General features: G+C 42.6%; 1 protein-coding gene across 1 annotated transcript in view; it reads right to left on the bottom strand.

Moving 5' to 3' along the window:
* Positions 1 to 18323, bottom strand: part of USP10 (ubiquitin specific peptidase 10) — a 63542-nt gene extending 45219 nt beyond the window's left edge. The window contains exon 1 of the mRNA XM_036345266.1: positions 18146 to 18323. Coding sequence (XP_036201159.1) covers positions 18146 to 18166 — 21 coding nt within the window. The 5' untranslated portion in view covers positions 18167 to 18323. The remainder of the gene's footprint in view (positions 1 to 18145) is intronic.
* Between the last annotated feature and the right edge of the window lie 212 nt (positions 18324 to 18535).

The following is an 18535-nucleotide window of genomic DNA, read 5'->3' on the forward strand; positions in this document are numbered from 1 at the left end:
GTGTAACAAGTGTGTGGCAATTCATATTCTCCCTGGAGCTCTAAGAAATAAGTTACTGACAAGAATAAATGTGACTAGATTTCTACAAAAGATAATCACTCACTGATTACTCATTCATTTAATTGGAAACTAACACCTACTAAGTGCTATGCACCATGATCAGTACTAGGAATAAAAATGATAAGAGTTGTGGTTCCTCTGCTATAATAAAGCTGACAGTCTAGTAACTTGCAGGGAAATTTACAAGCATGTGATTCAAAAACAACCAGTAACCAAGTATTATATGAATGGATATTACCCATTATTGTTGTAAATGTGAATAAATAAATGTGAATAAATAACTCTCGCAGCCTGTTGATAAGAATGCATTGCTTTCTGGGGGAAAACATTTCTGGTTGGCTCTCTTGCAGTAGCTACCAAAACTGTAAACATATATTTAAAAAACAAAAACATCTTGACATAATAATTTACATATACATACAAAAGTCCAGAAAGAAACTATGCATTGAAAGTGATGCTCTTCCTTTCTAACCTGGACCCAGCAGGATAGCTCCCACAAAGGGTGGTGAGAAGAAGGGCCATTCTGCCATCAATGAGGTAGTGACCAGAGAATACACCACCAACATTCACAAGCACATCCAGGGAGTGGGGCAAGAAGCATGACCTTTGGTCACTCAAACGATCCAGAAATTTGCCATGAAAACTGTCAAGGGAAACCTTTATCTCTTTATTTATGTAAGTGTGAAACATTCTCCTTCCTTTAGAGAATTTTTTAAAGTTGATTTTTAGGGGGAAATATTGTTTGGGGAAAAAAAAAAAAAAAAGATGAAAATGATTCTGTGTCTGATTTTACAGGATTTATGCCAGATGTCACGAAGCCCTTCCACCTCTACATGAGTGAGGTAAGGGGCATTGCCAAAGGGGTTCTCACCCAGACTCTAGGTCCCTGAAAGAGACCTGTGGCCTATCTGTCTAAGAGACTAGACCCCGTGGCTGCAGGGTGGCCAGCGTGCCTCCGGGCAGTGGTTGCCACAGCATTGCTGGTAAAGGAGGCAGATAAGCTGACTTTGGGCCAGGAACTAGCCCTGACAACACCCCATGCTGTGGAAGCCCTCCTTCGAGGTGCTCCGGAGCGATGGATGTCAAACGCCAGGGTCACCCAGTACCAAGCTCTTCTCCTGAACCAGCCCCGCATCCAATTCCATAAGACACTGGCCATCAACCCTGCTATCCTGCTCCCAGATGATGATTCGGAGGAGCCCATACATGACTGCATAGAGGTAACAGACGCAGTACAAATGGCTCGCCCAGACTTGACAGATGTCCCGCTATTATCACCAGATAAGGTACTGTTACATACAAAATGGGAGCAGTTATGTTCAGGATGAAATCTGGTATACAGTGGGCGGTGGTAGTCACCCTACACCGCCCAAGGAAACCAAGTTGCAGACCAAGCTGCCAAGGAAGCCGCCCAAAAACCAGTGGGGCCTTTACAAGAGGAGGAATTGGCAGAACAGAAGCAAGCTACCAGAGGACCAAATGGTTGGTGGACTCTACCAGATGGCAGACTGTTGGTCCCAGAGGCTCTAGGTCGGACGTTAGTTGCCCAGTTACACCAGGCTACCCACATAGGCATCACCAAGACTTCTGAACTTTTGTGAGGCAGGTCACAGGTAAATGCAAGGTAGCGGGTCCCCCTGGGAATTCAGGCCCATGGAAACTCCCCAGGAGAGCATTGGGAGGTATAAGTATAGACTCTTCTTGGGATGGGTTGAAGCCTATCCCACCAGGACAGAAACTGCCTCTATAACGGTCAAGAAATTACTCCAGGAGATTATACCTAGATTTGGACTACCAGCAGTCATAGAACCCAAGGTATCTCAACGTACAGCTCAAGTCTTAGGCATAAATTGGAAACTCCATTGTGCATACCGGCCACAAATTCAGGGCAGGTATGAACAGGACTCTAAAAAAACTTTAATTAAATTTACCCCAGAAAATGGTGAAAACTGGACCAACCTCCTGCCCTTGGCCTACTTACAGGCCAGGTGTACCCCCAACTGGGAGGGGTTCTCTCCTTTTGAAATCATGTTTGGTAGACCTACCCCTATCCTACCCAAAGTTAGGGGAGGAATTAAAAGCTAAAAGTAATAACCATTCCTTGCTCAAGTCCTTACAGGCTCTGCAGTATACCCAGAGAGCCAGCCATAAGCTTGTTCGAGACGCCCTGCCAGTGCCCACCTCGGACCCTGTACATCCCTTTCCAGCCTGGGGACTCGGTGTGGGTAAAGAAGTTCATGACCCAAGGACTCACCCCAACTTGGAAAGGACTATACACTGTCGCCCTATGGCTGTTAAGGTTGACAGCATCCAGACCTGGCTACACCACTCCCAGCTCCTGCACCAGGAAACAGACTTGATTCCGGCAGCCAGCGGCCTCACGCTTGAGATCCCTAGCCTGGGCTCCATGCAGGCCAGGAGGAGGCTCGACGCCCGCAGGAGGGGAACTGGGCTTCAGTGAGGACAGTACTGATGGGAACTGTGGCATTAGGGGCCTTGGTAACTGTAAGAACATTTTTACTAGCCCGTGAGAAAGTCCAGGGCCAAGTGGGACTAGATGTGCTAGGAGACAGGAGAACAGGAACAGAATAGAGAATGCCCTTAAAGGAAGTGGGGTGAGTAAATAGAAAACTAAATGTGCCAAGCAGGCAGTTTAGAAAAATTAATTCGGTCAAACTACTTGTAGTTAGGGGGCAGTACAATCCCCTAACTAATGAAGATGAGTCCATGATTCGACTCATATACATAAAACCAGTGGGGAATGAAGTATGGTAGCAATCGTCTCAGGTAGAAACTATAGTTTAACTTTAACCCTGCTGTTTGGTTTCTGTACTTATCTGCTTGCTAAAATAATGGCAGTTATTTTAATTTTCTGAATTATATAAATTACCCCATTCGATTAAATACTCTATTGATTGTAATGTGAATATCCCATTGGTTGTGGTCATACTGGTCTTAGAAAGCACATATTCCTTTACCTGGGAAGGACAGCACAATTATCCCAAGGTCAGAGGGCTCCAGTTAACGTGTCCCTGTTGACTCAGTGTTCCGGAGACCCAAAAACTGTAATTTAGATAACATGCTTAAGTCTGACCAGGTTCCTCATTCCAGACCCGAGGGCTCTAGATAATGTTTCTGTCAATTCAGTGATCCGGAGACCCAAAACTACAATTTAGATAACATGCTGCTTCTGCTTCTGTAAACTGCTTTTTTGCGAACCAGGTTCCTCATTCCAAACACTGGGATGTAATCAATACCTTTGTGATTTGTGCTTATATAAATCTGGTGTTGTGGCCATCTTATCACTATGAGATTTGGGAGAGCAAAATGCCCCCTTATAGTCCCATTTGCAATAAATGTGACTCTTTAATTCGGAAAAAAAAAAAAAAGATGAATATAATTCTGTGTCTGATTTTACAGGATTTATAATCAGTGGGGAAGAAAATGCCACTGACCACATGAATTAATTTGTCCTGTAAGACAGAGTTAAAACATAGGACAATTAAGTTTGCACGGGAAACTAAACAATAGGAACAAAGAAGTACATTTCCAAAGCTTGGTGCAGGGCTTAGCACATACAGATGCTCAATAAATGGGTGCTATGAGGATGAAACAAAAGAAAATGCCTGAAGTTCCTCTGGTGGTCACACCACATTACAGAAATGTCATTAAGAACTCTACTCTTCTAATAGCTGTATCAAATAAAGCAAGTCAAAACTAGAAATTGCTCTAGGTTTTAAGCAATTCCCACCAGAGGTAGGTGAATAATGGAGTCATGAAAGCTACATCAAGTGTTCCTTTCCCAGCTGCCATGACACTCACAGGAAAGGAGAACACATCACCAGGCCGTCCAACCTTTCCATGCTCCTTAAGAAAGCCAGCCTGGGAGGCAGAGTGGCTCTCCCCACCCCCAACTCCGACCCCCAAGGAAGAAAGCTCCCTTTTCCCTCATGTCCAACTGACCCCAGCTCAGGCTTACAGAACTCCCACTGTTCTCATGTCTTATTATTTTCTCATCCTTTCTAGGAGGACATGAAAAATACATATATAAGAAATTCTTGAGGAAAAAGGGGGCATGTCCACAACACAGTTAGGATGGAAACAAGACACCTCCCTGATGCACAGCCCCTGGGTGTAGCTGCGCCGGACAAGCCAACCTGTCAGAGGGCCTGGTCTATAAACCCTGGGGAAAGGGCTGGGCAAAGCTGAAAATACCAGTGTTTGTGCTAAAGGAAAAGCAAAGATTTTCCGCCCAAGGAAGATGGAGGAGGAGAGATGTTTGCTGTTTCCCTGCATTTCTCCACAGATCTAAGGTCCACAAACACCACTTTCTGCAAAGCAGAAATGGAGAACTACCACTACGTCATGGCACCAGGAGGCACTGCAGTACAGCCTATTGAGTCTTCAATCAAGCTTCCAAAATTTCAACTCCAGAAGTGTGAATGCATGTGCAGGGTGCTACCCAACCAATGTTCTCTGCTCTCCAAAACTCACGGAAATAGGAGATCAGCCTCTGAGGTAAACATTAAGATACAAAGGCAGTGATCAATACACACTTTGCTGCATGTGCATCGTACTTCACAGGTTCCAAGGCAGTCAGGCAACTATTCAGGAACAACTCCCATGTACAGATCCAAAGTCAAGCCTCACAGGGTGAAAGGACAGAACCAAGTCACAGATAAAAGGAAGCCTAGGAGAAATACAGTCTTCTCCCTGGTTTCCCGACCCAAGGAAACTGAATTTGGGATATGAGAAATATTAAGAACTAATAAACTGTTTTGAGTAATAAATGCCTTAATTTCATCTCTAAAATGAGGGGATGCTGGTCTAGACAACCTCCAAAGTCCTTCCCAGTTCCAGAGGATCTCCTGGATCTAACAAAGACTAAGAGAAACACTCGTTTGGAAATATTCTCAGACTAATACAGGCTACCCCCTAGGATGGACCCTGAAAACATGATGCTGAGTGAAAGAAGCCAGACTCAAAGAATCACATGTTGTATGATTCCATTCATATAAAATGTCCAGAAAAGGCAAATCCCTAGATACAGAAAGTAGATTCTGGTTGCCAAGGGCTGAGGGCATCTGGGGATGACATTGTTTAAACAGTCAAAGCACAGCAGGAATTTTGTTGATTTAACAATGTGTATTGAGCACCAACTATCCACAGTGAACTGTGCTAGATTATGAGAATAAACTTTGAATTAGACAAACACAGGGTTCAGGACACACCGACATTTAGTTTTGTAACAGTGCAAGTATACTGCAAGTTGCAATGAGTGTTACAAATGGCAGAGAGAGAGAGAGAAGAAAAAAGAGGGAGGCAGAGAAAGGCTTATTCCTCAACCAACTGGGTTGTAGCAGAATTCTGCTTTACTTTCTTGGGGCAGAGGAGTCCCAAAATGGATAAATTTTGTAATAAAGTCACACCCACAGATAGCAACCCTCCTTAGGATTCAAATGTCAAAGTACTAAAATTTAGTGTCTAGTTTCACATGGTTTGTGTATTTTATTCTATTTTTTAAAAAATATTTTTTATTGATTTTTTACAGAGAGGAAGGGAGAGGGATAGAGAGTTAGAAACATCGATGAGAGAGAAACATCAATCAGCTGCCTCCTGCACACTCCCTACTGGGGATGTGCCCACAACCAAGGTACATGCCCTTGGCTGGAATCGAACCTGGGACCTTTCAATCCGCAGGCCGACGCTCTATCCACTGAGCCAAACCAGTTAGGGCTATTCTATTAAAGTCCTATCAGAAGATATCCTCTCACCTTCCAAAGTAGGCTTTTTAATAGGTTGGCTTTAATATACTCTAAGTCAGTGGTTCTCAACCTTCTGGCCCTTTAAATACAGTTCCTCATGTTGTGACCCAACCATAAAATTATTTTCGTTGCTACTTCATAACTGTAATGTTGCTACTGTTATGAGTCGTAATGTAAATATCTGATATGCAGGATGGTCTTAGGCGACCCCTGTGAAAGGGTTGTTCGACCGTCAAAGGGGTCGCGACCCACAGGTTGAGAACCGCTGCTCTAAGTGCTTTCATGGAGATTCTGGGCTAAAACTTGTTTTTAGACTGCATCTCCAAATTGGAGAACCTGATTCATTTAACAAAAAGCCAACTTACAAACTTTCCAGTCTCATGTCTGAATTAGTTATATTACACAATGACAGTTAAATTTTAACTTTTGCTAAACTAGTACTAAACAGCAAGATAATAGAAACAACCCTCATTATTCAATAACTTGCTATATAGAATTTTTATCACATGGAACACAGCTAATAAATTAGGGAAGATTCCACCTATTTTCACAACCATTACAAACACCTGAGTGCTAATCAGAGTAAGGGGGAAGAGGAGGGACAGTGGGAGGGGAGGGGAGGGAAAGGGGATGGGAGGGGAGGGGGAGAAGAGGGCAGAGGGAAGGGAGGGGAGGGACAGGGGAGGGACAGAGGGAGGAGAAAGGAGGGGAGGGGAGGGGAGGGGAGAGGAGGGGAGGGGCAAAAAGAAAAAAGACTGTCAATACAAAAGAAAACTGAAACAGTACAGTTGACCCTTGAACAACACAGGTTTGAGCTGCACAGGTCTACTAACATGAATTTTTTTTTTAAATAAATACTTGTACTGTTTTTGATCCGTGGTTGGAAGTCCTCGGACGCCAAGGGTTTACTGATGGCGAGAGACAAGGGTCTGGTAGGGTTTTGGGGAGTCAAAAATTATATGCAAAATTTTGACTATGGGAGTCAACGCCTCTACTCCTGAGTTGTTCAAGGATCAACCATAGTTCTATCTTTGCTGGGGCCAGGGATGAATGAGAAGAGATTGCAAGGGAGCATAGGGGAAACTTTGGGGAGCTTTTGGGAGTGATGGAAATGGTAGAAATGGTTGTCTTAACTCTGGAGTTAATTACACAATAGTGGAGGTAATTACACAAATATATACATTTGTTAAAACTCATCAAACAATATACTTGTAATGGGTGAAATTCACTGCACATATACTATTATGCCTCCAAAACAGGAACCAAGTTAAATTCATCTTTGTATCCTGAACAGTTAATAAAGTACTTGGCATATAGTAGTAGGTGCTTAAAATACTTGGTTGAACAAATGAATTCAGGAAAAAGAGAAAAAAACACAACAAATGAAGTTCTAGGGATAAGGAATGATAACCTCTGCATATTCACAATGGTAGTTTAAACACCCAGACATAAGTGGGCTGACAAAATTTTAACTTGACTGCTCTGACTGGTTTTTATTGCTTTTAACCATCACCAGAGATGTTCCAGACAGGAGCACAATTTTCATTTTTAAATATAATCTTTAAATATAATTAAGATATAATATCTAATTTTTAAATTAAACATCATCAAGAAAGTTGATTAAGCTTTAAATATATTTTATTGATTTTTTTACAGAGAGGAAGGGAGAGGGATAGAGTTAGCAACATCGATCAGCTGCCTCCTGCACACCCCCTACTGGGAATGTGCCCGCAACCAAGGTACATGCCCTTGACCAGAATAGAACCTGGGACCCTTCAGTCCACAGGCCGACGCTCTATCCACTGAGCCAAACCGGTTAGGGCTGATTAAGCTTTAAAGAAAACTTTAGCCCTAGCTGGCTTGGCTCAGTAGATACAGCGTCCGCCTGTAGAATGAAGGGTCCCAAAGTTCAATTCCAGTCAAGGGCACATGTTGGGTTGTGGGCCTGATCCCCACTGCAGGAGGCAGCCGATCAATGATTCTCATCATTGATGTATCTATCTCTCCCTCTTACTTCCTCTCAGAAATCAATAAAAATATGTCTTAAAAGGTCAACTGCAAACTTATAATGGGTACATTTATTGTTAAAGTATAACACAATAAGGTTGAGTTTTTTTTCATGCACAAATTAACTGATGCACATCTACAATTGAGGATAAAGCTGTATTATAAAACAGCTCTTGAAAAACAACCACCTTAGAATTAATCTTTCATTTACATAAATAGAATTCTTAAGTACTCTGTATTTGTAAACATCTAATAACTGTCCTATGATCTGATTTGGGTTTGTTTTTGTTTTTTAAGATTTCATATTCCTTGTCCACACAACAAACACTACCAAAACCAGTGGTTCTCAACCTTGGCTGCACATTAGAATCACCTGGGAATCTTTTTAAAATCCTGACTTCTGGGCCTCATCCTCCAGAAATTCTATTTCTTTGTTACTAATGTTGTGGCCCCACCCCATAACAAAGAAACAGAATTTCCGGAGGATGAGGCCCAGAAATCAGGATTTTAAAAAGATTCCCAGGTGATTCTAATGTGCAGCCAAGGTTGAGAACCACTGACCTAAACTCTTGTGTGTATTTGTATTTTGCTCCATGCTATCACTGTAAGGGTGCCTGCCTTTAAGCCTCTATGCCATCATCACTCAATTACCACCTCAGATCGTTGGCACCTGGCTCAGCCTTGATAATTGCCTGAACCCCCTGACCACCTACTCAAACCCCACACTGCACACATGGACAACTACTGCCAACAACACTGAATCAAAACTCTAGTGTTTCATTAAACAGAGTGCTACATGGGCAAAAACTTGTAAATGCATCTGTTTTACAAGATTTCTCACTTAATGAAATATACTGGAACCAAGCCAACAAAAGCTTGGCTACTAAAGCCACCTGCTAGGAAGGAAGGTGCATCACTAAATCAGAGCTTCTACATAAATGATTTTCTTCTGATTTGTTGGTCCTTGCCAATGGTCTCTTCAAATACCTTGGAAAAAATCTAGAACTGCCTAACAAGAAGTATTTATGGTAGTTGGTACATATACCCTTCTCCTTCCAATCTTGAGGAAATACAGAATGTTCCCCTTAATGAGTTGCTTTGGTTAATGAAAACCAGTTACTTAGAAGCAGTAAAAAATGCAAAATTACTATCTGCTTAAAATAAAGAATGAACAACGGGTGCTGATAGCTAAGAATTTGCCATGTCACACTGAGGAAGCAGTATTTCAAAGATATTTTTACTGATTTTTAGAGAGGAAGGGAAGAGAAACATATATGTGAGAGCAAATCATTGATTGGCTGCCTCCTGCACTCCCCCTACCTGGGATCAAGCCCCAACTCTGGGCATATGCTGACCTAGAATCAAACCAACGAGCTTTCGGTGCACGGGACAATGCCCAACCAACTGAACCACACTGGCCAGGGCAGGAAGTAGTGTTTTAAATTAATACAAATTATTCTTCTATATTACTTAGCAAAATATAACTCCAGCTGTGCCTCCAAAATAATTAATGAATTAAAGATATTTATCCTTCAGTTTACTATTGTGCTTTAATTAGCTCTAAGAATCAACTCACAATTAGAAACAACTAAAAAATGAATCCATACACCTGAAACTAATACAAAATAATACTGAATGTAAATTGTAACTGAAAAAAAAATTAAACAAATGAAAGAAAATATTTAAAAAACCTAGTAGATTAATGATGACATTGGCTGAGATATCTACAGTGATAAAGGTGGCAAATATAAAAAATAACAGGCAAACCAACTGAAAAGTTCTCTTTCCAAGCTCATCACTGACACACAGGCTCTCTACCTGAAGGCTAACATCTCCTTGCCTTGGCTCTCAAATTTAGGGGATAAGGGCATCTGCTCTTGCCATGTCAAAGAAGGATCACTGCCATGGCCTACCAACTGGGCATGGGAAAAATATGGTGAAAACATCTTATTCGCATCAATAACTGTCCTATGATCTCAGAACTACATTTAAAAAAAAAAAAAAAAACAGCCCAAATAATGAAACAAAACAGAGAGAAATATCTGATATACAGGTCAGGCACCTGGACCGAAGAAACTACATAACAGAGACACAGAGAGCCATAAAAAACCTTAAAGAAAGCTAGAGGTCACCCATTATTATTGCAGAAATTATCATCAATCTAAAATACTTTAATAGCAGCCCACCTCTTCTTAATCATGGATCTGTATGCTGTGGTCCTGTTCTTCATTGCCAGAACCAGAAACAACAAAACAAACCCACATGCAGCCCTGAACATACTGAATGACAACCAGCTGTGCTCTTTATTTCCTTCAACTGGTCCCTCTGTCAATTAACTTATCCATCTGACACACAATTAAGGCAAGATGCTATGCTAGGCAGTGAAGGCACTGGAGAACCAGAACACACATATTCAAGAAAACCTTCCTGAGCCCATCAGATCACCCTCAGGGCCCCTGAACTCCTACTTAAGGGCACCGGCCAAAGCTCTAGTTAGACGACCATCTGTCTGGTGCTACCTTCACCAAGCAGGGCCATGTCTTCTTTTCACCACCCTGAACACAGAGCCCAATACAGGCCCAGCAGGCTGCAGGCCTCCTCGAATGGCCAACTGACCATAGGAGAAAAGATGAAGCACCTACAGAATCAAAGTCCAAAGGGCCCTCAAAGCCACATATATGGAATTACTTTCCTTTTTCATAGAGAAGTGATGAACTAATTAAAAGAGCTAACTCAAATCTATCACCCAATAAGAAATCAACGGCAAAGAAACAAAAGGTACTTTAACTTTCTGTCCACCTTAAAAAAAAACAAACAAAAAACTCATTTGGCCCGCTGGTGTGACTCAGTGGTTGAGCATCGACCTATGAACCAGGAGGTCACAGTTCGATTCCCGGTCAGGGCACATGCCTGGGTTTCGGGCTCGATCCCCAGTGTGGGACTTGCAGGAGGCAGCCAAGCAATTATTCTCTCTCATCATTGATGTTTCTATCTCTCCCTCTCCCTTCCTCTCTAAATCAATAAAAATATTTTTTTAAAAAACGTGTTTGTTCAACATGTACCTTGGGATGTGAGGTAAACTGTTTCCAAACTCAGCCCTGGTAACTCTGTGTCCAAGTCTAGTCATTGCTAGAATACTGCTACAGCATCACTGTGTCAAGTTCAAGTTATATTCAGCTAAGCTTCCAGCCAAAACTGAAGAGCATATTAAGATTTTTTTTTTCTCTTACCTTTCTCACTAAACAGAACTCTAGTCACAGATGAAAAATAAAGTTTATGCTCCTGGCACTTACCTCACACTGTGTAGTTGTTGCATGGAAAAGCCAAGAGTTCTATAAGAACCAAGAGCAGTCCAGCCAGCATGGCTCAGTGGTTGAGCATCGACCTATGAACCAGGGGGTCACAGTTCGATTCCCAGTCAGGGCACATACTTGAGTTGTAGGCTTGATCCCCAGTAGCAAGGCATGCAGGAGGCAACCAATCAATGATTCTCTCAATAATGATGTTTCTATCTTTATCCCTTTCCCTTCCTCTCTGAAATCAATAAAATTAAAATAATTTGCTATTTTCAGAAAGAATAGGGAGTATACATTTTAATGAGTTAAGATGAAAGTCTCTCAAGAGAGGCACTGCACCCTAGCCGGTTTGGCTCAGTGGATAGAATGTCAGGCTGCGGACTGAAGGGTCCTGGGTTCGATTCCAGTCAAGGGCACGTGCCCGGGTTGTGGGCTCAATCCCCAGTGTCAGGTGTGCAGGAGGCAGCCAATCGATGATTCTCTTTCATCACTGATGTTTCTCTCTCTCTCCCTCTCCCTTCCTCTCTGAAATCAATAAAAATACATTTTATTTTTTAAAAAGAGAGTCATTGCTGCCTCCTCTAATGTTATAAACTGTCTACAATAAAAGAAACACACATGCAAAAAAACCCACTAGTAATCCTCCTGACAGTTATCAGAACACCAAATAAATTCACAAGTTAATTGGTCCTGACTAAATTTAAATGAATATAATAAAAATAAAAATACACTGCACAGAGAACACTATGACACTATCATGTTTACGTGAAAAAAATGAATGCAGATTGTAACACCTCGTTAGACCAAAGGCAAATCAAAATTTTCAATGCAGAACCATCTATTAAATGTTCTTGGGCAGTTCTAGTTCACAAGGTCCACGGCTTGCAAAATGTAATTTATACTGATATGCAGCTTTACTCAATATATTAAACACAAAAATGAACATTTTTGACACATATTCACAATGGTAAACTTCTATTTTTGTCAACAGTGAGAAGACTAAAGTTGAGAAGATGGTCCAAAGAGCCATCCCCACCACTTGCAGTGCAATCAGTGGATCTCAGCTAAGGACTATATAGCTCAGGTGGGCGTTTGGGGGCTATAATACTCATGGGACTCCCATCCACAACAATAAAGGCAGTCTTTTTTTTGTTTTAAGACATACTTTATTTTCATTATTTTTCATCCTTACCCGAGGATATGTTTAGAGCAGCGGTCGCCAACCTTCCGGACCTCGCGGACCACTGTCCGAGGACCACCGGTTGTCGACCACTGCTCCAAAGGTTTCCTTAAACCAGCGGTCACCAACCTTTCGGACCTCACAGACTACCGGTTGGTGACCGCCGGTTTAGAGAGAGAGACAGAGAGAAACATTGATATGAGAGAGTGACACTGACTGGTTACTTTCTGGAAGTGCCCCACCTAGGGATTGAACCTGCAACCCAGGAATGTGCCCTGCCAGCAATTGAACCAGAAGCCTTTTGGTGCACAGAACAACAACTAAGCCACTCTGGCCAGGCAACAGGTGTAGTCTTAATTTGTGTTTTTTGGGGATTAGGGCCGGCGCCCCCCTGCCCCCCCCCCCACCCCCGCTGTCCCCGCCCCTGATGGGCCCTTCCTCCCAGCCAGCTCTGCCCCCAATCTCCTCCCACATCAATCAGGGGTGGGGCTGGGGCTACCAGGCCCCACCCATGCACAAATTTGTGCACTGGGCCTCTAGTTTCTTCATAAAGACTAAAGGGGAAACAAAAATCCACCACCATCAAATATGGGGGGAAGGTGGGGACTAAATGTAATATCAAGAAGGCAGAATAGTGGGGACCGCAGCCTGTCCATTAGGATGCACTTTCATTTCTAACACATTTCTAATACTTGAGTAAGAGAGTGCAGGCTTAGGAAGTGGCCCTCGAGCTGATAGCAGAAAAATAAATTGAGAATTGATCTAAAGAATGGTAACCAATAAAGCTGCAGAGACAAAATGGGATGGGCCTGAAAATCAGACTAGTCATCATGAGAGTGTAGACACTTGGTGGCAGGCACTGGGCTAACACTATACATGCTTTAATTCTCCGCACTGCCCCTCTCTCTCAGTCCCAAACCACACTTCTACCTCAATACCTCACCTACCCTATTCACAGGAGAGGACAACCACAGCATGGCATGCTTCAAGACAGAAGGCAGAAGGCAGAATGGAGTTAACTGGCTGACAGCTTCTGGTTTCTCAGGTCTTCTGCTGAAAATGGGGTATGGCCGAGGAGCCTTCAAATAGAAAGTAGTAGCCAGCTCGTGAAAAGTCTACATTCTGAGACTCCACATCTAGGTTTATGATAGATTCTACAATGTTTGAGTCTTGAAACAAATACTATGAACATACCCCTTGGGCTACCTTTATTACTAGTATGTATACCTACAGAAATTCTTAATCCAGCCAATGGACAGAAATGGTCATAGAAAGACTTTTCGGGAGAGCAGTTCAATAAACAGGAAAATTGCAGTCCAAGCACATGTAAGTCTTTGAAAATGAACATCTACACTGCTGAAGTAGCACTAAAGTGACAAATGACAGTAATCCAATGGCCTAAGGCCAGTAAATTCCATTGCAAACAGATTTATCTGTTTGGTGCCACAGTGATTTTTGTATGTGTGGCAGTTAATAGAAATATAATAGTCTAATTACCAATTCAAAAGCAAACTCTTCCTATTTTTTCATACTTGGCATATTAGAAAGTAAGACATGTCCTCAGCAACCACCTTTAATGTGCCACTTGAAAAACCAGATCCATTAGCAAGTACTTACATGTCTGAAATCTGCAAAAACGCTAAAACAAACAAAAATAACCTTGATGTAACTACTTCAAGTAGAGAGATACAACTTTCCTGAAGTACCTGAATACTCTCTTCTGAGCAAAGAAAGCACAAAGTAAATGTGTCACTAGGCTTGGCAGTAAATAACCATTAAGCTTTGTAATCATTTTCTCCTTTAAGTTTTCCTATGTGAACACTATTAAATCATGCCAGTTCCACATTTTAAAAAAAAGCTCTGGAATGTATTTCCTAACTTTTGCTCTAAGAGTTGTTCAGAACGAGGCAGATCCACTTATTATTCACTATAATTTCAGTACACTCTGGTCCCAACAATATGGGCTCCAGAGCATGAGGGCGAGGCCCTGGATGCCATTCATCTGCACCGCTGTTCTGTGGAAACCACTGAGGCAACAACCATCAACTCACAAACTTTAAACAGCATATTAGTCTTAGGATATGTTTCAATATTTTGCTGTCAGTATGCAAAGGAAAAAAGGTATCTCCAAGTATCCTGTGTATAAATAATTTTATATACTTTAGTTGCTCCTATGTAAGACTCCAATAAAAACGTATTTTGAGAATTATTAATACAGTTGTCAGATATAAAGATATTCATCAATATATAGGGTGTCCCCAAAAAATGTACACACACTTACTTCTATAGATTCTTTTAAATTTTGAAAATGAACTATATGTTAATAAGCACTGACTTTAGAATCATTCAAAGTGTATACATTTTTGGGGGGACACCCTGTAGTAACACTCTGCCATATGCTGTAAAATTGGGTCCAAAATATTCCATAGTGTAAAATGTGGGGGCCCCACTATTTCAAGGCAATGAAAAGACTGAGGTGAGCCTGCTGCAGATGACCAGGACAACAGCAGCTGCATGATATCTAATAGGGTATAGGAAGCATTATTGTGGGGATGTCATTATAAATGACTTCAATGATCACAAAAATTTGTTCTGGTTTAAGGCAAAACTAATCTGTTCAAATTAATTATCCCGAATAATTTAATCAGTTCCCTCTCGACAAAAAATATTCATAAATTAGAGAAGTACTTATATTTCAATTGTCAAAGTTCATCACTTGTATTTGTTAAAATATTGAAAGCTAAGTATATATATATATATATATATATATATATATATATATTGAAAGCTACTGGGATCAGAAATGTTTCCAAGTTTTGCAATGTTTCATGTCAACTCAGGAAACAGAATTCGATCAACAGAATGAAAATAAGACAAAATATATATAAAGTTTTAAAACTCCAACCTTAATCCAATTTTAAAACAGGACCCTTACTCCCTGCCGGTGTGGCTCAATGGTTGAGCATCGACCTATGAACCAGGAGGTTCAATTCCCAGTCAGGGCACATGCCAGGGTTCTGGGCTCCATCCCCAGTGGCAGGGCATGCAGGAGGCAGCCGATCAATGATTCTTTCACACCACTGATGTTTCTATCTCTCTCCCACTCCTTCCCTCTCTGAAATCAATAAAAATATTTTTTTAAAGATAAAATAAACAGCACCCTTACTGTTAATTTGTGGCTGTTATTCCCAATAGTAAACAAGCAATATGCATATCATAGTGCTTAGCTCAGGGTAAGTGTTCAATCAATGTTTGTTGAATTAATGAATGAATGGCCTTTAAGGCTGAAGGACCTTTAGGACAGCAGGTAACTGAGTAAAATTTATTAAAATGCTCAACCTGACTCAAGCAGGATCCAATAATTAAATCTCATCACCTATAACTTCATTACTTGTTTTCATTACTGTACTTTAAAAGAGAGAAATCCTACTATTTCCTTTACTAAACTCTCTATGCTAGAACTTAATATCATTTAAACCATACATACTTTAAAAGAATAACCCCAAAGTGCTGCTAGTATTTATGTCCAGCTAACTTTTGCCACTCCAATTTTATGAAGATGTATATAGGCCATATTGTTGTATAAAACATACAGTACTAGAACAATGAATGAAAACAAAATTACAATTAGGTTCACATATTATCACTGCTAATTAACATTTCAATCAATTTTGCATTGTGATTAGTGCCTATAATAATGGAAGTGAATTGTGCCTGAACATGCTTTTTTCATTTCAAAATCACTATAAATATTCTTTCTTTTAAAATATAGTTTTGTTTTGTTTTATTGATTTCTGAGACAGAAAGGGAGAGGGAGAGATAGTAACATAGATGACAGAGAAACATCAATCGCCCTGACCAGGAATCAAAACACGGCAACTTTTGGGTGCTCAACGACATCCAACCAACTGAGCCACACCAGCCGACACCATGAATGTTCTATTACACATCAGTTCACAATAACCCTTGAACCTGCCCTAACCAGTTTGGCTCCGTGGATAGAACGTTGGCCTGCGGACTGAAAGGTCCCAGGTTCGATTCCGGTCGAGGGCATGTACCTTGGTTGCGGGCACATCCCCAGTAGGAGGTGTGCAGGAGGCAGCTGATCGATGTTTCTCTCTCATCGATGTTTCTGTCTATCCCTCTCCCTTCCTCTCTGTAAAAAATCAATAAAATATATTAAAAAAAAAATAAAAAAAGATTCCACTGCTGCTGAAGCGGCCTATTTAAAAAAAAAAAAAATAACCCTTGAACCTGTCCATACTTACTATAATAAGCTATTTACATGCATATTTTAAGTTGAGAAAAAAGCAAATACCAAATATCTTAAAATCTTTTAATTACACATTTGTAAAAATTGTCCAACTACTAAGTCCCTTTTTTGTACAAAGTACGATACTAAATACTAAAGAGTAGATGTACATGTGAACAAAACGTTTAGAGGAGAAACTTTTAGTGCAAACTAACTACAGTACACACCAAAAATCTAACGAAATTGCAACTCTCTGTAGATTTAATTTTTATTTTTTTAAATATATTTTACTAATTTTTTACAGAGAGGAAGGGAGAGGGATAGAGAATTAGAAACATTGATGAGAGAGAAACATCGATCAGCTGCCTCCTGCAAACCCCCTACTGGGGACATGCCGTTGACCGGAATCGAACCTGGGACCCTTCGGTCCACAGGCCTACGCTCTCTCCATTGAGCCAAACCGGTTAGGGCTGTATATTTATTTTTTTAAAAGGTTTTCACGTTTTAAGTTCCACAACACGCATTAATTGCAACAGTTATTAAAATCGACTTCATTTCCAAAAAGGCAACAAAAACCAATACTTTAAAAGGGTTAGGATTTACCCGCCACCAGCTATTTACCGAATAGCTACTTTGTTTCATTCCCCCATATTTAATACACAAGCACAATGAGGCGGCAGAAAAGTGCAATGACTTCTAGGAATTCGATGTTAACAAATCAGCAGTCTACAGCAAACCTGACAAATAATAACATGTCGATTTTTTATACAGAGTATCTGTCATGGGGGAGGGGAGGAGTGTGACTCCAACTCAACTCGACACATACATACATCTCCCTAAAATCGAAAGGTGCATTTTACTTTCTTTCCTCTACGGGGTTATTATAAACATGCCCTAACTTTAGATACTGTTGTGACAGGGTGCATACTGTCAGGCAGGCTGACATGGATTCGTGCAAAAGATGTCACTCGCGAGTAAAAGTACAGCCCTGGCGACTTATTTTCAGTTTTCTTTGCAACAGTAACCTAAGGATGTTCCTTTCATGACTTGAGTCTACAAACGAGTAACCCAGCAAGCCAAGCCCCCCGTGGGGTCAATCGAGCTGAGAAAGCAACCATTGGAGACGGGGAGAAACAGGACACCCACAAATCTGCTCAGGGAAGAAAGGCTACGGGAGTGCTGGGAGCTCTGCCCCGCGATGGGCCTGCCGAAGCCCCCAGGCTGCCTCTCCGGGTGACAAGGGCCCCATTTCCACAGTCGGCGCGGTCCAGCCAGGGAGGTTTAACCCCTTCGCGCCCTCCCCCCACGCCCTCTTCCAGCGGGCCCGTGCGCCCCCTTCCCGCGGCTTCCTACGGGCGGGGGACGGCGGGCTCGGGCGCGGGGCGGACCGCGGCAGCGGGCGGCCGAGGCACGATGACTGCGGGAGGCTCGGGGCCTAGTCCCAGGCAGCGTGTCCCGGCGCCCTCCCCCACTCCCACACGCCTCGCTCCGGGCCAGGGTGCGGGCGCTCGCCCGCCGCCCGCCCCGCTGCCCGTCCGCCGCGTCTCGGGGCCCCTTCCAGCCGAGGGCGCGGGCCGGCAGCTACCTGTGGGCTGCGGAGGGCCATGGCGGCCCGTTTCAATGAGCCTTGTCGCTCGCCCGACTCCTCACGCTGCTTCCCCCGCCGCCGCCATCTTCTCGCCCGCACATAGGCACTCGCATCGGCCGCCGCGCCTGCGCACTGGCCGAGCACCGCGGGGCGCGGGGAGTCCGGGCGCGCCGGGCGCGTGCTGCGCCTGCGCGGCGGACAGGTGGGCGTGCGCGGCGGGAGCTGGCCCGGGGTGGACTCTGAGCCCGCGCCTGTGGGGCGGATGCGGCTCTTCCTGGAGCTGAACGGGAGCCACCGGAGGCCCGGTGCAGGGCCGGAGGGGGAAAGCGCAGGCGAGGGAGTAAAAACACCAAAGCACCAGGGTGGTCCCGGCTTCTCACCTGGTGG

Source organism: Myotis myotis, unplaced genomic scaffold (assembly GCF_014108235.1).
Source record: "Myotis myotis isolate mMyoMyo1 unplaced genomic scaffold, mMyoMyo1.p scaffold_m19_p_19, whole genome shotgun sequence".
Taxonomy (NCBI): Eukaryota; Metazoa; Chordata; class Mammalia; order Chiroptera; family Vespertilionidae; genus Myotis; species Myotis myotis.